General features: G+C 47.3%; 1 protein-coding gene across 2 annotated transcripts in view; it reads left to right on the forward strand.

The window, feature by feature from the left end:
- The window catches only part of LOC137420594 (stAR-related lipid transfer protein 5-like), a 77,883-nt gene that overhangs the window by 12,794 nt on the left and 40,024 nt on the right, over window positions 1–25,065 (forward strand). For both annotated transcript variants that reach the window (XM_068105785.2, XM_068105786.2), the window contains exon 2: window positions 1,258–1,307. In XM_068105785.2, coding sequence (XP_067961886.1) covers window positions 1,258–1,307 — 50 coding nt within the window. The remainder of the gene's footprint in view (window positions 1–1,257; window positions 1,308–25,065) is intronic.

Below are 25,065 nucleotides of genomic sequence, written 5' to 3' on the forward strand. Positions count from 1 at the left end.
ACATGGTCCATGCTACCCTACACCGTTATATCTCCACTATGGTATTTCATCACCTACCCCCAATAAACATAACAATACTTAGAGATCTGGGAGGACTCCGTTCTACCCCCGAAACCCGCAAATGGAGATAACAACCAACGACACACACAAACACACACACACACACACACACATATATATATATATATATATATATATATATATATATATATATATATATATATATATATATATATATATATATATATATATATATATATATATATACTGTATATATATATATATATATATATATATATATATATATATATATATATATATATATATATACTGTATATATATATATATATATATATATATATATATATATATATATATATATATACAGTATATATATATATATATATATATACGTATGTATATATATATATATATATATATATATATATATATATATATATATATATATATATATATATATATATATATATATATATATATATATATATATATATATATATATATACGTATATATATATATATATATATATATATATATATATATATATATATATATATATATACACATACACACACAAACACACATACACACACACACACACACACACACACACACATATATATATATATACAGACGCACACACACATATATACGGACACATACACACATACACATATATATATATATACACACACACACACACACACACACACACACACACACACATACACACACACACACACACACACACAGCCAACACAAAATGATGGACAGTTGTCATTTTAAACTACACTACCTGAGAGAAAAACTACGGTACTTACAGATGTATTTACGTCTGGAGTGTGAAATAATTTTCATGATTTTGCATTTTGTTCAAATACAGTGAATTATTCTTTGCAAGGTAAAAGGCCAATGATCCGGTCATAAGATAACATTGCAAACACTCTGACTCGCATTGAAAACAAACAAAGGGACGAGCAAGAAAAGGTGAGAAAACATCACATTTTAAAAAGTGAATCCGTAAATGAAGCAGAGCTCAAAATGTCGAGTGAAGAAGAGGACTTCCTGGAGCTCTGTCATGGCGGCAGGAGTGTTCCAGTAAAGGGGTAACTAAAAGACAAGTCCAAAGAGCGAATGTCGAAGATAATCTTTATTTACTCGCAAATCTGTCTATGTTTGCACGATTGTGGGACGACATGAGGACATGACATTTTGCTTTACATTCTTCTTTGCAGGACAATGTGACCATTGCATGGCGTTCATCCACAGAGTTTGGCGGTTACCTGTATGTATTATCGCAAACAACTACTTTTATTCCCTACAAAATGGATGCACAGCACTCATCTATCTATAATTCCATTAATCTCTGTGTGTATGTGTGTTTGTATGTGTGTATGTGTGTATGTGTGTATGTGTGTATGTTTGTCTGTGACCGCTGTTTCTCGACAACCACGGGTCCGATATACTTTAAACTTGCCAGGTATATTGCTGGGGACCCGAGGATGTGCCTTTTCAAGGTTTCATATTAATCGGACAAGTACTTACCGAGCTATGGCGATTTCTTTACCAAACACTGCAAGCCGTTCGCTTTGGACCAAACCATTGCATGTAAATAGAGGGGGGGGTTCTGTGGTCGTTGCGAATGGACCAAACCATTCATGTAAATAGAGGGGGGGGGGGTTCTGTGGTCGTTACTGCCACGTGGTTTCAAAGTTTTTTTTTGTTGTTGTTGTTTGCACGCATGTTTTTTTGCACCCACGTACGGGCACGCCCTAGGATGTTTACACACACACACCCCTACACAAATTTTTTTTTTTTTTTTTTTTTTTGGCAAGGAACGGGCACCCACGTACGGGCACGTCCTAGCTTATATATAGTACGGGCATGCCCTAGTATAATCAAACACAGTTGGAAAAACTTTGAAATCATTTGAATTATGATGTAATTGAGCTGGTTCAGGGACGTACCCGTACATCAATTTTGTTTAAAGTATTCGTTTAACATGAGCTGGCCTGTTTGGTGCTTGTTTCTGAGCACTTCACAGGTCTGATGGGATGCCCAAGAGGTACCCACACTCGCCTCTAAGCTGGCTAAGCCTGCGTTTGAATCCGACCAAGCCATAAACTGTCATCATCAATGTGAGTGTCATTCCTCGGATGGATGTTAAATGGGCGTCCCATCTGTAGGCATTCGTTGGTGGACGTTAAAGATCCCACGGTGTTCTTAACAAAGAGTAGGCGACCTGACGCTGGCATTCTTAACAAATTCCTGACATAATCAGCAGATTTACAGATTTATATATAAATATATAAATATATATTAAGTAATGATTTGCGGTTGGGATTAAAATCAAATGAATCCATTTTGAGTCTGGATTCATTTCAATCATTTGAATTTGATCCAACTCAAAAGTGATTCATTTGATATATATAATTATATATATATAAATATAAATATAAATATATAAATATATATATTAAGATCTGCCAGTGGGCTGACCAAGATGGTGGACCACCGTTTTGATAAGGCTTTTTTGAGTTTTTGGTTATAAGCATTTTTTTTAACACCTAAAGACACAGTTTTCATTCATACAAACCCTTGGAGTTCCCTGACTATGCATGAAAAGTTTGGGGCAGATAGGTTTCATGGTTTTGGAGTTATGGAGGACACACACACACACACAGCCTTTTATTATTATATATACTAGGGCGTGCCCGCACGTACGTGCTTGCCCGTACGTGCTTGCCCGTACGTGCGTGCAAAAAAACATGCGTGCAAACAACAACAACAAAAAAAAACTTTGAAACCACGTGGCAGTAACGACCACAGAACCCCCCCCCCCCCCTCTATTTACATGAAATGGTTTGGTCCATTCGCAAAGCCAAAGCGAACGGCTTGCGAGTACGGTGACCATACCTTGGGAACCACTTGTCCGATTAATTTCAACCTTGAAAACGCACATCCTCGGGTCCCCAGCAATATACCTGGCAAGTTTCAAGTATATCGGACCGGTAGTTGTCGAGAAACAGCGGTCGCATACAGACAGACACACACACACACACACACACACAGAGATTGCTGGAATTATATAGATATATATGATATACAAATATATATAAGAATATAAATATTTATTTTATGTATGTTTATTTATGTATGTGTATATATATATATATACGTATATATGTGTATATATATATATATATATATATATATATATATATATATATATATATATATATATATATATATATATATATATATATATATATATATATATATATATTGTTGCGGATATGAGGATTGTGTTTTTTTATTGTGTTGTATTGTAGTAAATTGTTGTGAATTATTGCTTTATTCTGGACCCTCCTGCCTCCAGTGTTGTATAAAGGTCAAAGGGCGTTCCCGTAGTTAATTCCATAAAGCATACACGTTAGCCAATCATAGATTTCCCCCTGGTTGATAGTTATATCTTTATTATGTGTATTAGGGTAAGGCCTTGTCTTCCATTAAGATGACACTCCATTGCACCAAGTGAAATAGAGTAGATTCCTTTCACTTTCCCCTTTCATCATTGCCAAGCCTCGATTGCCAATTACATCCCCTCCAAAACCACCATTGAACATGTGCTCGGGTCGGGGAAGACGGGCGTGCCCGCCCGTCGTCATCAAGGGCGGAGCCAGAGGGTCGCGCGACCAACCAGGGCCGAGGTGAGCACACCGAGGGGCGTGTCCTGAAGGCTGGCGGCTTGATCGCCGGAGGCGTTATAAAAGCGCGCGCGCAAGGACTGCGTAAGATGATCCAGCAGCGAGAGCATCCAAAGAGATCATCCAGTGAGATCATCCAGAGAGATCATCCAGAGAGAACATTAAAGAGATCATCCAGAGAGAACATTAAAGAGATCGTCCAGGGAAGCACAAAGCCTGCTATTCGTCGCCTTGCTCGCCAAAGTTGGACCAAGCAAGAGAGTTGGGCAAGAAGCAAGCATGTTGTTCAGTTGTGTGGTTGGACCAGACGAGTCCTGGCAAAGCACGCGACGTCCCCAGAGCAGCCGCAGCCACAGCAGCAACGACAGCAGCGTGGGGCCTTGACGGCAGTTCCGGAGCAGGGCCGCGAAGGAACGGCGGCGGTCATACGCGCCGATCGTGCTGCAGTACCATTGGACCTTCCTCTCCCTCCAGTCATCCACCTCCTGCCTTTCCATCCTTCTTGTGTACGTGAGTTTGTTTTGTTTGTTCTGTCCTTGGGTTAATTAAGTTTGTATAAGCTAGCGTTGCACTGTGTCTAATATCTTCTGTAAATTATTTTCTTATCTTTCCTTCTTCCTTGGTTTCTTTGGTCCTGTAAATAGCAAATAAATTATATTCATATTGCAACCTTTTTTTGTCTTCTTCTTCTTCTTCTTCACATCCGTGTCGCCTTTGTCTTTTCCCTATTGAATATCTGTGGCGCGATCCGGCCAACGTTCAGGAATCGGGTTAGTCGGGGTAACTGTTAGGGCCGCGGGGCCTCCGCTCGGCAAAACTAACATCTTATCCGCGGTCCGTAACAATTGGTGTCAGGAGTGGGATTCGAACCTGGGACTAAATTTATTTAGGCCAAATTTTGGACACCAATTGTACTATTGGCCGTAACAATTGGTATCTGGGAGTGAGATACGAGGCCCGAACCAAATTTTTAAAACATCAAGAAAAAATTTGGTCAAAATTTGGAGCGGCCGAAATTTGTTTTGTTTCAAAAAACCCGAATTTTGAAATCGCGCCATGGCTAGTCAAGGCGATCGGATGCAAGTGGGTGAGCTAGTGGAGGGGTTAGGAGTAACCCAGGATCAGAGGGACGAAGTAAAGGAGAACAATGAGGAGGTGGTTGAGGAGGTATCAGGCGCGCAAAATGGCACCCTCGCGCACGTGGTTGAAGGGTCCCAAACTGGCGGCGCCGTGGAGGGCGAGCCCGCGGTGGCGGCTGGGGACGCTGGGCAAACCGGGTTTGACCTCAGATTATTCTTGACCCAACTGAATGCAAAAATGGATAGGATGGGGGGCGAAATGGGGGCAATGAGGGATGAAGCGAGGGGTACCAATGCCCAAATTGGGAAGATAGACAGCAAATTTGAGGGGTTAGACAAGAACTTTGAGGGGTTAGACAATGGGATAGAAGGGGTGAAACATGGGTTAACGGGGGTGGAAAATAGAATGGCTGCCCAGGAGAATCAGATAGAGGGGGTGAAAAATGGGTTAAGGGGGCTAGAAAATAGGATGGAAGGCAAATTGCGGGAAGTAGGGGAGCAATCCGCCCGGGAAATCAAACGGATGGGGAACCAGATAGAGGAGGTGAAAATCGGGTTAGAAGGTAAATTGGATGCTCAGAGGGATGAATTGGGACAGATGAGGGTGGCATCTACTAAGGAGATGGAGGAGATGAAAGAGGAGATACGACGAGGTGTAAGTGAGGAGGTCTCGGGGGTACGTGAGGAGGTAAAGCGAGGTGAAAAGCGTATGGAGAAAGAGGTGAGGAATAATACGGCGAGGTTACAAGGGGGCATAGAGGACTTGACGCAGGAGGTGGAACAGCTGACGGTGGGACAGACGGAGTTAGTGGAGCAGGTACAAAAGAACACTGCGGTACTAGGAGGGTTAAAAGCGACACAAAACGACATTAAAAATGACTTAATAGCGACACAGAGGCAATGTCAGATGGTACGTGAGGGACTGACAACGAGGTTGGACGAGGTAACTGAAGTAATGGAGACGAAGGACCGGGAGGTGAGGATGCACATAGAGACGGTCAAGGTAGCCTTAGAGGACGAGATTGAGGAGACGCACCGGGAGATAAAAGAGGTGAAGCAAAAGTTAAAGGAGGTGGAAGAGGGGGTGAGTGAAATTAAGAAGAGACGGACAGAAACTAAGAGAGAAATACAGGAGGAGGTGATGGAATATGTACAAGGTCGGTGCTCAAATCGTGATGATGTGCTCGCTCACCAAATCAAGAGTTTGCAGGTGGCGAAGGAGGTGCGGAGTGGAGGTGCCAAGGTGAGTGGCGATATACGAGGAAATGTATATGATGTGAGGGGAGCTTCAGTCGGCTTGGGGGTTGATTTGGATCCGGGTGTTCGTGAGAGGCCGTTGGTGAAGTGTGCGACAGGTCCGGTGTGTGAAAGAGGAGGTGTGCGAGAATGTCCGACTCTGGGGTGTGTGAGGAAAAAGTGCGCGCCGAGGAGTGAGTGTGCTGTCGAGAGTGAGTCGGTCGTAGCGCGTGTGCGAGGGAGCACATGGAAGCGCGTAGTGAGGAGTGTTACGGAGGGAGTAACGAGAGAGTGTGCGCAAGAGGATGCGCGAGAAAGGTGTGTAACGGACGGGTGCATGGGGAAAGAGTGCGCTGTCAAGAGTAAGGGAGAATGCACGCCTGTGGTGAGTGTTACAGAGGATGTAACGGGAGAGTGTGCGCAAGAGGGGGCGCGAGAAAGGTGTGTAACGGACGGGTGCATGAGGAAAGAGTGCGCTGTCAAAAGTAGGGGTGAGTGCGCGACCGAGTGTGGAGGTGAGAGTAGTAAGAGTGACACGGAGCGTGAGTTGGTGTGGCAGGTGAGAGAGGATGTACACCTGGAATGGAAGGATGCACACCTGGAATGGTAGAGCGTGTGTGGGAATGCACACTTGAGTTAGTAGTGAGGCACGTGGTTGGGTGTGCAAGTGAGAGCACACCTGTGGTTGTCACAGAGGAGGCGACCGAGGAGGGGGCGTGAAGAGGTGTGTTGGTGAGGTGTGCGAACGACGAGTGTGTGCAAAGGTGTGCGTTGGTCAGGTGTGTGACCAAGTCTGTGAGCGAAAGAACGAGTGCAATGACGAAGTATGCGGGGTGTACGGGCGGCGTTGGAGCACTGAGCTCGGTGAGGGTGAAAGGGGTAGCGCATGCGTGTGAGCATGCAGGTGAAGCATCGACGGTAACCGGGTTAGCGGTTAGAGCGACTTATAGCCGAATCGGGCCCTCGGTGCGCGCCGGGCAGCTTCGCGTGCCGCGAGGACCAGCGGGGATCCGAACCACGGCGGTTTCAAAAGAATCGCTGTACGCGATCCACGCCGGGCCGCGCTTTGAACGGCCGCGTCCGTGCTCCACTAGGCGGAGCGGGCAGCCCGATAGGAAGGGTCGTCATGGCGACCCCTTTTTGTTGAGGCGTTCCGGCAGGTCGAGATTGGGCCATTGGACGGCTCTGTGCCGAGATGGTGCGTGGGATCTTGGCCCGGGTAAGCCCCCGTCCCTGCACCGAATGCGGGACGTATCCAGCCACTGGCACCAAACAACCCGCATTCATTGCTCGGCTTTACGAAGCCGAGCTTTAGAAGTGAATTGGCGCACCGAGAGGCACTAGTGAGTAGACGTGATGGTGAGGATAGTGTTTTGGACCCGAAATTAGAAAAACAAAATTTGATGATTGGCAGTAATGATTGGCAGATGATGGGTAGTGATTGGCAAATTTTTGATTGGTTGAATTTGGTGTGCAAAATTTATAGTGAGAGATACCCGATGTGGTGGGATGGCAACTCTGTCATCCCTCACAGCGGGGGCAAAGGAGCACTAGTCTTATGGGGTTTGGCAGTGAAAACTAGCCCGGGAGGGTTAGGATATAATGTGTAGGGACCTAGAAGATGACCTTAGGTAACGTTAAGGTTAGGTAGTGACAATGATACCGGTAGTGGGGACGCAGGTAGATTAGAGTGGATGATAATGACGTGGTATGTGCTTAGTTTAAAGGGAAGACGGGGAGCACTAAGTTAGCAGGGCACCAGGTAGTTCAGATGATGCCGTGTGAGTGTTGGAGGTGTATTCAGAAGTGTATTGTGAAAAGTGTGTGAGGAACACGTGTGATTGCACAGGTGTGCAACTGAACAGGTGGATGGAGCAGTGTTTGAGTGAGAGAAGGTGATTGTGTATTGTGCTGACCAAATGGTCCAGGAAGGAAGGAGGGTGCAGGTGGCACCAGGTATGATTGCACAGGTGTGCAACGACAGGTGTATGAAAAACAGGTGTATGGAATAAATGGTCTGGAATATATGGAGTATTGGAATGGATGGTCGTGGAGTGAGTATGGTGGAAACTATGGAGTGGAGTGGATGGTGCGAAGGTGTGAATGGGGGAAGGATGGACCCCCCATCACGAATACCCGGGGAGGGTAGTTTAAGTGTTAGGTAAAGGGTACAGGTAAATTGTGGTTGGATATTGGCATCTGTGGTGCATGGTGAAAGAATGGTATTTGGATGGGTGCATTAGTGTTGTGGAAATGGCTGGGCGTGTAGCCTGTTAGTGTGTGTAGTTGGTTTGGGCGCTCCACCACTGAGGATGTCGGCCAGGTGAGGCCGCAGGTGGGCTCTGGGAGCCGGTAGAGTTGTTGTGGATGGGGCCCGAGGATCCGGAGGACGGACCCGGGTAGCCCAGTGCCAGAGGGCACCGAGGGGTGACAGAGCCAGGAGGGGCCTTCCCCAATTAGATAGGTTAGGGTAAGGAGCAGGTAAGCTCGGAGGCAACTACAGTGGTGGAGATGTGCAGGTGGGTAGACCTGCTGGGAGAGCTACACGCCCCAGTCCTGAAATTGTGCAAGGGCACAGGGAGTTGCATCAGGGGAGTGAGACCCCAAATTAAGGAAGCACCACAGTTTGGTCAATGGGAATTGGTTTTTAGAACCCATAGTGTCAGTTGGCCAATGGATTGGCAGGGAAAGACCCCGGGTAGTGTAAAGTGTGTTAATGGCATTTAGAGGATAGTTAGGATTAAGAATCTCCTCGCACCATCTACATCCACTCACCTGGGATGACGTACCTCCACACCATGCCATGTTTTATTATTTTTATGATGCAAATGTTTGGAATGTGAGACGCATCATGACGTGGGTGTGACATTGTGCTTGATGTTCCATCTCTTCCTCCTTATGAGGATTGATGATGAATTGGGTGATGGCAAATTTTGAGTTGGTATAGGGGAAATATGGGGAAGACGTGACAGTAGCGACGAATTTGTAATGTGTAGATTTTGTACATATGGGGTAAGGGCAAGGGTATTGTAGGTGACAGGGGGGGTGACATATGGTAGGGACGAGCTTTCTTACTTCGCTCTCCATACGCACTTCACCTTGCATTGCCTTATTGATGTGTACCCTTGTGACCTTACCCCTCGATCATCTGTCTCTCCCCCCCTTTTGTCTCCCACATGAGGACCTGTGCGCCACTGGGCGCCGAGGGGAGCGTGCGTGAGTCCGCCATTGTGCGCTCGGAACTCCCAGAACCAGCTGTCTGCATCGATGCACCACATTATGGACCACATGTCTGTGGCCGAGCACCACTTATGGACCCCATGGGTTGGGGCATGGCCCCTCTGCTGGAACCGGCCATGAAGGCCCGAAAGCTTGCTGGCGGACCTTGATCACAGGGCACCGATGCCCCACAGGTGAACCACACTAGTCGGCCCTGTGGGCCATAAATAAAATAAATAAAAATGGACACGTTCAGTGCATTTTAATAGTGCAAATAGGCCGCCAGCAAAGGAAGATGACAACACCAGGAAAATAATAATAGCCAGCAGAGGGAGCCGAAGAGCAAGAGACCACCTGCAGGGTTAGGGGTTGTTGTTTTTATTTTGATGAACAATGATGACTGTGCACCGATTGGTGCTTGAGGGTGTGTTGGTGCATTGTGGGTGCTTCATGGTGCGTCGATGCAGAGCAGACTGTCTCTCCCCAGAAAGAACAATCACAGGTCCTGGGTTAGTTTTGTAAATAAAAGCAGAGTCATTGTAAATAATGCTCCCCACCGTCAGTGTATAGTTTGAAGACCATTCCGCAATTCGGTTAGCTGTGGGCGTGAGTCTGTTAGGTAGGGTGCAATGGAGCAGCGGGACATATTTATTTATGTTTTAAACTGTCGCACTCAGGGTCAGGTTAAAAGTAGAGGGAACTACACCTACGTGTCACACTAAGTTAAAGTTATAGGCCCGGGACGTGCCTAAGAGGAGGAGGGTGCAGTGTTGCGGATATGAGGATTGTGTTTTTTTATTGTGTTGTATTGTAGTAAATTGTTGTGAATTATTGCTTTATTCTGGACCCTCCTGCCTCCAGTGTTGTATAAAGGTCAAAGGGCGTTCCCGTAGTTAATTCCATAAAGCATACACGTTAGCCAATCATAGATTTCCCCCTGGTTGATAGTTATATCTTTATTATGTGTATTAGGGTAAGGCCTTGTCTTCCATTAAGATGACACTCCATTGCACCAAGTGAAATAGAGTAGATTCCTTTCACTTTCCCCTTTCATCATTGCCAAGCCTCGATTGCCAATTACATCCCCTCCAAAACCACCATTGAACATGTGCTCGGGTCGGGGAAGACGGGCGTGCCCGCCCGTCGTCATCAAGGGCGGAGCCAGAGGGTCGCGCGACCAACCAGGGCCGAGGTGAGCACACCGAGGGGCGTGTCCTGAAAGCCGGCGGCTTGATCGCCGGAGGCGTTATAAAAGCGCGCGCGCAAGGACTGCGTAAGATGATCCAGCAGCGAGAGCATCCAAAGAGATCATCCAGTGAGATCATCCAGAGAGATCATCCAGAGAGAACATTAAAGATATCATCCAGAGAGAACATTAAAGAGATCGTCCAGGGAAGCACAAAGCCTGCTATTCGTCACCTTGCTCGCCAAAGTTGGACCAAGCAAGAGAGTTGGGCAAGAAGCAAGCACGTTGTTCAGTTGTGTGGTTGGACCAGACGAGTCCTGGCAAAGCACGCGACGTCCCCAGAGCAGCCGCAGTCACAGCAGCAACGACAGCAGCGTGGGGCCTTGACGGCAGTTCCGGAGCAGGGCCGCGAAGGAACGGTGGCGGTCAAACGCGCCGATCGTGCTGCAGTACCATTGGACCTTCCTCTCCCTCCAGCCATCCACCTCCTGCCTTTCCATCCTTCTTGTGTACGTGAGTTTGTTTTGTTTGTTCTGTCCTTGGGTTAATTAAGTTTGTATAAGCTAGCTTTGCACTGTGTCTAATATCTTCTGTAAATTATTTTCTTAGCTTTCCTTCTTCCTTGGTTTCTTTGGTCCTGTAAATAGCAAATAAATTATATTCGTATTGCAACCTTTTTTTTGTCTTCTTCTTCTTCTTCTTCACATCCGTGTCGCCTTTGTCTTTTCCCTATTGAATATCTGTGGCGCGATCCGGCCAACGTTCAGGAATCGGGTTATTCGGGGTAACTGTTAGGGCCGCGGGGCGTCCGCTCGGCAAAACCAACATCTTATCCGCGGTCCGTAACAATATATATATTATATATATATATATATTATAATAGGCCACGGTGATTCTGTCTGTCTGTCTGTCTGTCTGTCCGGGGGTGTGGCTTACTCCGTTCAGAGAGTAGCTCCACCCATTCTTGGAGAGGCTTCATGTAAACAAATATCCACCATTTTATTAACTCAAATAGCTTTGAGGCCTGTTTAGTTAGGCCCATGCTGTCTTTCTCTCTCACACAGGTTTATTTCAACTCAAATTCGATATATCATTTCATCTTTAACAGTCGCTAACATAGTTTTAGACTCGGTTGAAAAAAAACGGGAAGAGAATCCCATGAAAGTTTCCGTTTATAGAACAAAATGATTTCTCAAAGGCCTATAAAATAAAGCCCATTCATTGAGTCACCCTCATGATTTTATCTCGAATTCACCATCTGATTTAATTTTTATCGATGGTTTTAGACTCGGTGTCAGAAATAATTGAGAACATTCACGCACACACGGGAAAATGCAGAGATATATTTATAAAAATCGCGCCACGATGATACACGAAAATACACTGCCTAAAATAACAGTCGGGGAAAATGTCAACATATATTAAAAATTCGCTTTTTCTTTTCCGTTAAGATATATTACTTTTACTTTTGATGACAGTCGTCACAAAAACGACATATATTTCTTCGTTCTTATTTCATTCAACATTATTATCCGGAAGTAAAATATGTTTCAGGAAATTACCGAAAGATATTTCTTCGTTTTTTTTTATTAGTTATGTGCGCATACACTTTAAATAGGTTTATTTGAAATCTTTAATTTTCACAATGTAATTTACTTGCCATTTGTCATTTGATGATTACGAGACACTTCCTCTTGAGGATCGTGACAATTCATGTGTTGCGTGGAAACTTCCATTATTTTCCAAAATGAATGAGACGGTCGATGAAGAACGCAGACTTGAACAGGATGCAGCAAGAAAACGAATGAGACGGGCGAACGAGTCCGTTGACGAACGTCAATGCAAACTTGAACATGATGGAGCAAGAAAAAGAACGAGACGGGAGGAAAACGAGAGAAACGAGACGGGGAAAAGCCGATTGGAGAGGAGAGTGATGAGCGATTGGAGAGGAGTGTGAGGAGGTATTGGAGAGGAGTGTGAGGAGGTATTGGAGAGGAGTATGAGGAGGTATTGGAGAGGAGTGTGAGGAGGTATTGGAGAGGAGTGTGAGGAGGTATTGGAGAGGCGTGTGAGGAGGTATTGGAGAGGAGTGTGAGGAGGTATTGGAGAGGACTGTGAGGAGGTATTGGAGAGGAGTGTGAGGAGGTATTGGAGAGGAGTGTGAGGAGGTATTGGAGAGGAGTGTGAGGGGTTGGAGAGGAGCTAGAAGTTGGAGAGGAGCTAGGGGTTGGAGAGGAGCGAGGGGTTGGAGAGGAGTGAGGGGTTGGAGAGGAGCGATTGGAGAGGTGAGTGGGGAGCGATTGGAGAGGCGAGTGAGGCACGATTGGAGAGGAGATTGAGGAACGATTGGAGAGGAGAGTGAGGAGCGATCGGAGAGGAGAGTGAGGAGCGATTGGAGAGGAGTATGAGGAATTGGAGAGGCGTGTGAGGGATTGGAGAGGAGTGTGAGGGATTGGAGAGGAGTGTGAGTGATTGGAGAGGAGTGTGAGGGATTGGAGAGGAGTGTGAGGGATTGGAGAGGAGTGTGAGGGATTGGAGAGGAGTGTGAGGGATTGGAGAGGAGTGCGAGGGATTGGAGAGGAGTGTGAGGGATTGGAGAGGAGTGTGAGGGATTGGAGAGGAGTGTGAGGCATTGGAGAGGAGTGTGAGGCATTGGAGAGGAGTGTGAGACATTGGAGAGGAGTGTGAGGGATTGGAGAGGAGTGTGATGAGGGACTGGAGAGGAGTGTGACGAGGGACTGGAGAGGAGTGTGACTAGGGACTGGAGAGGAGTGTGACGAGGGATTGGAGAGGAGTGTGAGGAGGTATTGGAGAGGAGTGTGAGGAGGTATTGGAGAGGAGTGTGAGGAGGTATTGGAGAGGAGTGTGAGGAGGTATTGGAGAGGAGCTAGGGGTTGGAGAGGAGCGAGGGGTTGGAGAGGAGCGAGGGGTTGGAGAGGAGCGAGGGGTTGGAGAGGAGCGTGGGGTTGGAGAGTGAGGGCCGATTGGAGAGGAGAGTGAGGAGCGATTGGAGAGGAGAGGGAGGTGCGATTGGAGGGGAGTGTGAGGGATTGGAGAGGAGTGTGAGGGATTGGAGAGGGGTGTGAGGGATTGGAGAGGAGTGTGAGGGATTGGAGAGGAGTGTGAGGGATTGGAGAGGAGTGTGAGGAGGGATTGGAGAGGAGTGTGAGGAGGGATTGGAGAGGAGTGTGAGGAGGGATTGGAGAGAAGTGTGAGGAGGGATTGGAGAGGAGTGTGAGGAGGGATTGGAGAGGAGTGTGAGGAGGGATTGGAGAGGAGTGTGAGGAGGGATTGGAGAGGAGTGTGAGGAGGGATTGGAGAGGAGTGTGAGGAGGGATTGGAGAGGAGTGTGAGGAGGGATTGGAGAGGAGTGTGAGGAGGGATTGGAGAGGAGTGTGAAGACGACAGCCTCTCCGCGGCCTTCCCTACAATTAACAAGAATTGTGAAACTAATGTCGCCACACAATCATCGAGCTGGCAGGCCAAGGTATAAGCCAAGGTCAAGACCAAGACCAAGGCATAGAACGTCCTTTTCAGGACGGGTGGCCATTCCGACCGTCGAAAACCAAGGCCTGTCAGCACTCCAACTCAATGTCGAGGGCCTCACCACCGCCAAGCTCAAAGTCATACGACACCTCGCCGACTTCAACAAGGCAGCAGTCGTTCTCCTACAAGAGACACACTGTGCAGCTGTCGACAACCTCAAGCTGCCTGGGTTCCTTCTCGCTGGGTCGATCCACAGTAAACAGCATGGAATGGCAACCTTCGTCAGGACTGAACTAAGCTGGACAGCCATTAGCCAATCTCCACCAGGCTCCAACATCGAGTGGCTGGCCACCAAAATCCAGGAAACATCGGTCGTCAGTGTATATAAGCCTCCTCCATCAGCGCTGGTGGCGTCAATCACTCCCGTCCATTACTGCACCCACCATCTATGCAGGTGACTTCAACTGTCAACACACAGACTGGGGTTACAACTACACAACACCAGACGGAATGATGCTGAGCGACTGGGCCTCCAACACCGATGCACTGCTGCTGTTCGACACAAAAGAGCCTCCAAGCTTCTTCTCTGTGCGCTGGAACACCTACACCAATCCGGACCTGGCCTTCGCCGTGTACCGCACCAACGACCCGAAGCCTGAGAGACGCGTCACTGACAGGTTCCCCTGCTCACACCACCGACCGTCCATCATCAAAGAGCCATCACTGGTGCAGCCGGTAGTGGGCAGACCTGTCAAGAGATGGAACTTCCGGAAGGCTAACTGGCAGTCGTTTGCTGCAGAGACGGAAAGCAGAACAGCCGGTCTCCCGAACCCAGAAGCTGTTGATGTGGACGCCGCATATGCAGCCTATTGTAAGGTTCTCCTAGATGCAGCAAAGAAAAACATCCCGCGTGGCTTTAACAAGAACTACATCCTGGGTTGGGACGAGGAGTGCAGTCATCTCCTGCGCGACCATCAGCAGGCTAGCTCCAGGGAAGAAGTGGACGCATCTGCAACAGCACTACTCCAGAAGCTGGACGCCACCCGTAGGACCAGATGGACTGAAATAGTTGAGCCGATCGATTTTACCCACTCTAGTCGCAAGGCGTGGCAGACCATCAACCAGGTGACAGGCAGAAATACAATGCCATTCAGGTGCCTGGTGACAGCAGAGGCCATTGCGTCCCAGCTCCTGAAGAACGGTTGCTTCCCGGATGCAGACAAAAACTTTGCCCGCCTGACGTTGCGTGAGGTGTCTTCTCTCTCCAGGGCGGCCAGCACCGATGCCAATCTCTCTGGAGACTTCACAGCAGCCGAACTCAGTGTGGCCATGAGCAAACTCATGCCGGGTAAGTCACCAGGCCATGACAACATCCATCCGGAGTTCGTCATCCACCAGAGCACAACAACATCTGGTTGGCTGTGTTCATTCTTCTCATCGTGCCTCCGGAGGTCCAAGCTCCCGAAGACCTGGTGCCATGCTTCCATCATAGCCCTGCCGAAGCCGAACAAACCTGTGGAAGATCCCAAGTCCTACAGACCGATCTCGTTGCTCTGCGTCCCATTTAAGATTCTGGAGAGGATGATCCACAGCCGCATCGACCCAGTGGTGGACCCACAGCTCCCGCGGGAACAAGCCGGTTTCCGTCATGGCAGGTCAACAGTGGACCAGGTAACATTACTCACACAAGATATTGAAGACAGCTTCCAGGACAATGAGAAAGCTGGCGTAGTGTTCCTGGACCTGACAGCTGCATACGACACCGTTTGGCACCGTGGACTCCACCTGAAGTTGCTGAGGACAATCCCGGACCGGCATATGGTGAACTTCATCATGGAGATGCTGTCTAACCACAGCTTCGTCCTACAGACCAGCGACGGCCAGCGCAGCAGGCTCAGAAGACTGAGGAATGGTGTCCGCAGGGTTCTGTTCTCTCGCCGATGCTGTTTAACATCTACATCTACGACCTGCCGGATACAACATCAAGAAAGTATGGTTACGCGGACGACCTGGCCTTCATGCTGCGACGACCAACATGGAAGGCGATGGAAAACGGTATCAACCAAGACATGGGCACCTTGGTAGCCTACCTCCGGAGGTGGCGTTTGCAGCTCAGCATTGGTAAGACAGTGTCAGCGGCATACCATCTTAACAACAGAGAAGCAAAAAGGGAACTGGACGTGTTCGTTGACAACAAACGCCTTGAGTTCCAGCAAGCCCCAAAGTACCTCGGTGTACGCCTAGATCGGATACTGTCCTTCGAGTAACACCGAGAAGAAGTTAAGGCCAAGGTGAGATCAAGGGTCTCGCTTATCCGACGTCTCGCTGGTACGACCTGGGGAGCCTCCGCCAAGACCCTACGAATAGCCACGCAAGCCCTGGTCTTCTCTGCAGCCGAATACTGCGCCCCAGCCTGGAGCAGAAGCCCACACGTGAGAAAGGTTGATGTTGCCATTAACAACGCCCTCCGCATTGTAGCTGGTTGCTTGAAGCCCACCCCGGCATTCCACCTGCCAGTCCTAGCGGGAATCGCCCCGGCCAGGCTCAGACAGGAGGCTGCTACCCTCGCCCTGGCAAGGAATGCCCAGAAACACGACTGGCACATCCTGCACAACACCACAACGATAGTGGCACCTCCAGGCAGACTCAAGTCCCGCCATCCCTACAACAAGGCGGCACAAGAGATGCTCAGTTCTATCCCTGAGGACCTGTATAGAAGCGCATGGCTGGTGGCATCTTGGAAGCAGGTGTGGGAAACGGCCAGGCCCACCCGCATCCACCGCTACATCTGGGACCCAGGAGGTGGCGTCGTAGGAGAAGACCTACCACGCCTGCAATGGACCTTGCTGAACCATCTACGTACGGGGGTCGGCCGCTTCAAATCATCGCTGACGATGTGGGGCCTGGCAGACAGCGCCGCGTGCAAGTGCGGCGAGCCTGAGCAGACTGCCAAACACATAATTACCACCTGCCCCCAAAACAGACCACCTTCAGAAGCCGGCCTCTTCGACGTAGGACCAGAGACGAGGGCATGGCTGCACGACACTGAGCTGGCCATCTGATGATACACGAAAGAAGGAGAGGAGTGTGAGGAGGTATTGGAAAGGAGTGTGAGGAGGTATTGGAGAGGAGTGTGAGGAGGTATTGGAGAGGAGTGGGATTGGAGAGGAGTGTGAGGAGGAGTGTGATTGGAGAGGCGTGAGGGTGGAGAGAGGAGAGTGTCAGGTGGAGAGAGGAGAGTGTCAAGTGGAGAGGAGTGAGGGGTCACATATTATGTGAAATAAATAAATTGTGTTCATTACACCATTTCTGGATCTGATGACTTGCCAGTAACCATTTTGTAAAAATGAATGTGCAGCATCTAACTCAATATGTCGAAATGTCACACACGTCCATGCCCGTGGGATTCCCACGGGTGACCCCACTAGTATATATATGGGTCAGAATTTTGAACGAGGTACATTTGGGCCTCCCAGGGGTCCAATTTTTTTTTTTGGAATAGCTAATAATCACCTTGATATCCTTAAAGCCCTAAGCCTGGGCGATCAAACGCAGCCAAACTGACACCGATCGGCACAGAGGTTCCGTTTTTATTCATGGTCAAAGTTTCCCTTCCTTGTTAGCATAACGTAAGAGACCAAAATAAGATATATGAATTCCTTCCTCTTCTTCCCGAAGATGCTGTTTCGGCTAGTTTTGCGTACTTAACGCACCAGGAGCGTCCCGATCTTTTGAAATGGCATAGAATTCAAGCTAATGTGATGGTCTGATGGTATATTTCACTTCGATATGCACTTACCTGGCTTACAGGGAGCATGACGTGCGTAACGTAAGAGACCGTTATGGTTTCTAAATTCACACTCAAGCTTGTTGTGTCTCAGAGAAACAAAGGAGGTCAATGATTTTTACAGAGTTAATACATACGTATAAGTGCTGTTTGTTGCGCCCTAAAGAAGAACTATGGAACACCCTGATATGTGTAAAACAGGGCTTATATAAATGTCTCTTACGTTACGGTTCATCTGCTTCATCCTATGAGGAGGAGCTGTGACTCAGGAACTGACATGAGTAACACGAAAACACATTCAGTAGAGTAGTTATATAGATCTACTTTTATTCCAGCTGTGAAAAGTATCTGAAAAAGGCTTTTATAATGAATGCATGGCTTTGAAGGGTAACGAAATACTTTTTAAAATGCCCTTTTTCACCATTTTTTGAGGTTCAGAGGCTTATAACATGTAGATAATTGATAAAAAGTATATAAAACTATACATTTTCTGAAAGCCGTGATTGCGTTCTACAAGATGACACCTAGATCTACTAATTCAGAACATTTGGGACAAAGTTATATAGGTTTAAAGCAATCAATGTGTGTTTTTTGGGATTTGTACCTCGTTCAAAATTCTGACACATATATACAGTCACGTGAAAAAGTAAGTACACCCCACGTAAAGTTTTGACTTTTTCAACATATTTCAACATGCAGCTATTTGATGTTCATTTCAACAATATTGATAGATAAAGGTGATATAATATAACAAATATCATGAAACATTTACATTTTGTAGTCCATTGTATAATTTAAATAAACATAAATGCAAATTTCGCATGTGGAAAAAGTAAGTACACCCTTGGCTCTAATAGGTGGTATTGCCCCCTTTGGCAGAAACAACCTCAAGTAGGCGTTTCTTATAACTGTCTACCAGTCTCTGACATCTACTGGGAGAAATTTTTGCCCTCTCCTCCATGCAGAATTCTTTCAGCTGTGCGATGTTTTAGGGGTTTCTTGCATGCACAGCTCGTTTCAAATCCCCTCACAACATCTCGATGGGATTTAGATCCGGGCTTTGACTTGGCCATTCCAGAACCCTCCATTTCTTTCTTTTCAGCCATTCCTTGGTGGATTTACTGGTATGTTTATGGTCATTGTCATGTTGCAAGGTCCATCTTCGGTTGAGCTTCAACTTCCTGACAGATGGCCTCACATTATCCTCAAGCACCCTCTGGTACAATGAAGAATTCATAGTGGATTCTATGATGGTGAGCTGCCCAGGCCCTGATGCAGCAAAGCTATCCCAAAGCATAATATTTCCACCACCATGCTTTACAGTTGGTATCAGGTTCTTGTGGTCAAATGCTGTCTTTGGTTTTCGCCAAACATGTCTTCTGGTACTGTGGCCAAATAGCTCGACATTTGACTCATCTGTCCAGAGCAGATTGTTCCAGAAGTGCTGGTCTTTGCCTTAATTGTTCATTGGCAAAGTTCATTGTTCATTGTTCATTGGCATTGGCAGAAGTTCATTGGCAAACTTTAGTCTTGCCCTGATGTTCTTTCTGGACAGAAAAGGTTTCCGCCTGGCACATCTCCCATGTAGATCAAATTTGTGCAGCCGCTTTCTCATGGTAGACTCGTGCACATTGACATCAACAGTGGCAAGAGCTACCTGTAGGTCCTGTGATGATATTCTTGGGTTCTTAGAGACTTCTTTCAGCATCTTGCAGTCTGCTCTCGGGCTGAACAAGTTGGCAGTTGTTTGGAATCTTCTCCACTTGTAGATGATATTCCGGACAGTCGAATGATTGATTTCAAATTGTTTGGAGATCTTTTTAAATCCCTTCCCAGACTCGTAGGCATCTATAACCTTCTTTCTGAAGGCCTCAGAGTGCTCTTTTGATCTAGGCATGGTGACACCGCACACTTCAACAACAAAGAGCAAACCAAGCTAAATGTCTAAGGTTTAAATAAGACAGGTTCCTCCAAGATCCTCTCTAACGATGTTCTAATCATTTGCACCTGAGCTGGTGCACCTGATTCTAATTTTAGGTATTTGAAGTAGTGATAAATGTAGGGGTGTACTTACTTTTTCCACATGCGAAATTTGCATTCATGTTTATTTAAATTATACAATGGACTACAAAATGTAAATGTTTCATGATATTTGTTATATTACATCACCGTTATCTATCAATATTGTTGAAATGAACATCAAATAGCTGTATGTTGAAATATGTTGAAAAAGTCAAAACTTTACATGGGGTGTGCTTACTTTTTCACGTGACTGTATATATATATATATAGCTCTTTCACGAGCGAGCATGTCTTTTAGCTCTTTCACGAGCCTCGATTCAGTATCCAAAAAAATATATATATATTGTTACGGATCTCAACGTCGGCCCCTTTTCCCCTTAAGAAGGGGGGATTAATCCCCTTGTCTGTGACTGACCGACGTGAGTCCTGAAGCTGCTCAGCTCCCTCCAGGGAGGCAGGTGAGCAACCTCGTTCGAGACCGCGGACAAGATGTTAATTGCCGAGCGGATTAGCAGCCGCAGCTCGATCCATTAGCATTCACTCGACCCGATCCTATTCGTTGGCCAAATCGTGCCACAGGTATTCAATGGGGGAAATCACAAAGACGATCGGATGTGAGGAAACCAGAAGGTAAGGAAGAACAAATATAATTTATTACTGATATTTACAAGACCAAAAAAACCAAGGAAGAAGGAAAAATACGGAAAGAATTTACAGAAGAAGAAGACACAGTGCAATACTAGCTTACCTATACAAGCTTACTTATACCCCAGGACAAGACACACAAAACAGACGACAATCAGACTTACATGAATGGGGAATGAAGGCAGGAACGAATGGCTGGAAGGGGAGGAAGGTTCAGCTGGAGCTTGCTCCTGCACGGGACGTCGGGCTCGACCTCGACGGCCACCGATGCCACCGCAATCTGGTTCCCGCGTAACACTAACAGCGGGTCGAAGCTGTGTGTCGAAGCTGCGTGTCAAAGCTGCGTGTCAAAGCTGTGTGTCAAAACTGCGGTTGTCTCAAAGCTGCGGTGGTTCAAATGCGCATCCCAGCTCCTCCTCAACTGGACTCCGGTGGACTGCTCACTCATCTCACTCCCTCAATCATCTGAGGTGGGGGCGTCGCGTGACGGGTTATATAGCGCCACACCCTGGGACGTTCGCGAAACTGCCCGATCGTTCTCTCTCCGCCCTGTCAAGCCAAACCCCTCATCGTTGGTTGGTTGATCGGGGCTGGTTCACTTCTCCCTCTGATGACAAGGTGGAGACACGCCTTTCTTCTCCGAGCTGACCGCGTGCGTAATGGAGGACTGGGGTAGTTGGTAATGCGGTTGGCAATGCGGTCGGCAATGGAGGTTTTGGGCAATTGAAAGGGGATCTATCTTATTTGATTCGGTGCAATGCAGAGTCAACTAATGGGAAACACAGCCATAAACTAATACACATAATAAGGAAATAACTATTTAGAAGGGTATATGGTGGCCTACGTGCTTGCGATGGATTAACTAAGGGGGACGACCTTTGATCTTTACACTTAAAACAGAGGTATTTACAAGGAATCATTACACTACTTACAGAGGGTGATATTTACAAAAAAAACACAGGATTCTCAAATCCGCAACAATATATAATCGGGAGATTAAATAAGACGCGGACGTAGCTTCAGGACGGTCGATCTTTAATTTTCGACAAGCTTTCAACCAACAAAGGTCTTCTTCTTAGTCGTCCCCAAGTTCAGCGGAAGAAGTCTTGACTTCAATGAACATGTACTCGGTCATGTGTGACAGCAATGATGCATGAAAGGCATCAATGGAAAGCTGAGGATCTCCTCATAATTGGTAAACCACATGTAAATTGTCAAACTAAATAACCGTTGCATATTAACCCCTTGAATTCGGATTACCTTTTTTTTGATACGCACTGTATATATATATATATATATATATATATATATATATCTAAGTTCAAAACACACCTGGTCACAAGTGTGCCGCACTGACCGGGTCCTCAGTCGAGGTCCTCAGCATCATCCCGTTTCGGCCCTTCAACCTCGATACGGTCAGCTGAGGTGGGCCAGCAGGTGGCACATACACATCCACATGCAGCAACTACACCTGGATGTGTATTGTGTACATACCCCCACCCCCAGCCAGTGCGAACGCAGACTACAACAACAAGACCTCTGCATCCAGAATCCACAGCACCAAACAAACATGGTGGTCTTGTCAAAGACACCTCATGCTCAAACACCCACCTTTATACCCTTCACCACTCACCAACAAAACACACCAGATCATTCATAAACACACATACACACACACAACACCAACCAACCACCTACCCTTACAACATAAACCACTCAACATACAAAAACACACACTCATGCAAAAATTATATATATATATATATATATATATATATATATATATATATATATATATATATATATATATATATTGTTACGGACGCGGTTTAGATGTTATTTACCGAGCGGTGGTATTGCCGCGACTGAACAGTTATTCCCCGTCTAGACCCCGATTCCACCCAGACGTTGACCAAATCGCGCTATGCTAAATCAATGATGGAAAGGACACAACGACTGGGATAGATGAAACGACGCAAGGGGTACAGTTCTCAAGACCTCCGGAGGAGGGTATAATTACAGTGGTGGAGAAAAGGGGGTAGATTACAAGGTAGTGAGGTAAAGACACAGAAGAGATGGGCACTTAATTACAGTCTTATCTTATCCCAGACAGACCACAGACAAACGGAACAAGGTAGACTTACACAGGGATTGATGGCAGGAATCGACAGGTAGGTTGATAGCACAAGGTGCACCTTGGCTCGGGGACAGGATCAAGCATGGTCCAAGAGATGCAGGGAGGTGTCACAGCGCTCGGAAGGGACGTCTCTCTTGCTTCAAGCTCAGCGCGCATCTGACGTCACCTCCCTCTTCCTGCGCATGCTCAGCGGGGAGTGACACGCCCTCGGCTGGTTGGCTCCGCTCCCCTGGGGCCGGTCCGCCGCTTCCATTGGGTGCGGGGGTTACCGGGCTCCGCCCTTGACGAGGAGCTGACAGGGAGCCCCTATTTGGTAACCCCGTCGAGCACATGTTCGATGGCGGCTCGTTGGGAAGGCCTCGTGCCCTCCCAACACCCCCTACCAACCAAGCCGGAGTGAGGACGCGCACTCCCTGTGCACGCCGCTGCCGTTGCTGTTGTTGTTGTTGCTGAACCGTGAGGAAGAGCTGCGGGGAGGTATTGGGAGGTCCTAAACTTCCTAACGGTGCCATACAATCACATTCTGGTGCAACGAAGGGTCAGAATTAATGGAAACGAGTCCTTAACTGACATAGACTAAGAATAACTAGCAAGATGTCCTATAGTTGTCTTACATGAGATGCGGTGAACCTGGGCACGACATTTAATGGGGGAAATAGGGGGAGGTCGGGTCTACAGAGTGTTGTTTACAGAAAATGGGACTAGGGAATGGGGGATTGGGGATAGTTGGGAAGTATTGAGGAAATAGGGGAATATTTACAAGCGGATATGGATGGATGCAAATCCCATATCCGCAACATTGCACCCTTCTCTACCTCGGGGCGTCCCGACCCGATAAATTTTTACCTACTTTATTGTGGCACTCAGATGTAGTTCCCTCTACTATTAACTCAACCCTGAGTGCGACAGTTTTACAGATGTTCACAAATGAGTAAATATGTCCCCCTGCGACGTTGCACCATTCTCCTAACAGAAACACACCCACAGGATAACCGAATCGCGGAAAGCATTCTCAAACTAAACATACAGCCAGTAGGGAGCATCATTTATACAAGACTGATATTTACACTACGATCCAGGACCTGTTCTTTGAGGAACACATGCAGATGTTATGCATAGGGAGAGCACGCATGCCAGCATCGATACACCAACCCACGAGTGCCCTGTGGCCCTACGGCCTTTAATAATGTGCAGAGCACCCCGTCCAAGCACCAAAAGCACCACCCCATACGCACAGTCAGCACCATCCGGGGCACCAATAAAGTGTTCAATAACAATGCACAATTAAGTGTCCATGGTCACCGGTGGTGTCGCAGCCGGCCGATGTTCTGCCGCTGGTCTTGCCTTCATGGAGTGCACTTGGCCTTCTGGCTTCTTTAGAAATAAAGAAAGGCGCCAACCGCGTCCATTTCTAAATTGTGGCCGTCAGGGGGGCCAACTAAAAGTGGTTCACCTGTATGGCATAGGTGCCAAGTTGACCCAGAGGTCCATCCACGGGTGGTGCTTGACCGCCAAAGAACTGCGGTCCATTGTGGGCGGCCACCAAAATTGCGGTCCATATGGTGTATCGATCCAGGCAGCAAGCAGCGGAAGTAGAGGCCCACAACTGCGGAGCCAGCACCTCTCTCTCCTCTCTCTCTGCCCCAAAGCCAGATCCTCGGAGGTGGGAGACAAAAGAAGACAAGTGAGTAAGGTGGTAAGGGCGCAAAAGTGCATGCAGTACTAGGTAATGCACACTGGGGGCACATGGGAACCAGGTGAGACAGGTACGTTCCTACCGTACGCCCCCCCCCCCCAACCAGGTAACCTACATTGCCCCTCCCTTACCCCTTACTGTATCCACAAAACACAACACTATCCATAAACATCTACTTTACACATCACCAACGTCCCTACTGTCTTCCCCGTTCCTCCCATAAACCAAATTCGTCTTCTCTCCCTCCTAACCAATCAAATTTGCCATTTCCAACTCTCATCAAAATCTGCCATCTCCAACTCAACATCAAAATCTGCCATCACCAATTCATCATCAGTCCCTCCTAAGGAGGGAGAGATGGAATCACCCCAATGTCTTATCCACGTCGTGATGCGTCTCACAAATCCAAACAGCAATTCTCATTTCCTGCAACACAAAACAAAGAAAACACAGGTGTGGAGTCATCATCATCACCTCAGGTAAGTGGCTGCGTATGGTGCGACAGGTTCATCAATCCTAACTATTTCCTAAATGACTTTAACAACTTTACATTACCCGGGGTCTTTCCCTGCCAATCCATTGGCCAACTTTACTCTATGTGGTTCGAAGAACCAAAATCCCATTGACCATCTGTGGTGCACACCATCAATTTGGGTCTCACTCCCCGATTCAACACTCGGTGCCCCCGCACAATTTCGGTGGCTGGGTCGTGTGACGCTCCCAGCTGGTCCGCCCACCTGCACACCTCCACCACTGTTGTTGCCTACCGAGCTCACCTGCTCCTCACCCTAACCTAACTAACTGGGGAAGGCCCTCTCGCACTCTCACCCCCTCAGTGCCCTC

Source organism: Myxine glutinosa, chromosome 2, assembly GCF_964187855.1.
Source record: "Myxine glutinosa chromosome 2, kmMyxGlut1.1, whole genome shotgun sequence".
NCBI classification, from domain to species: Eukaryota; Metazoa; Chordata; class Myxini; order Myxiniformes; family Myxinidae; genus Myxine; species Myxine glutinosa.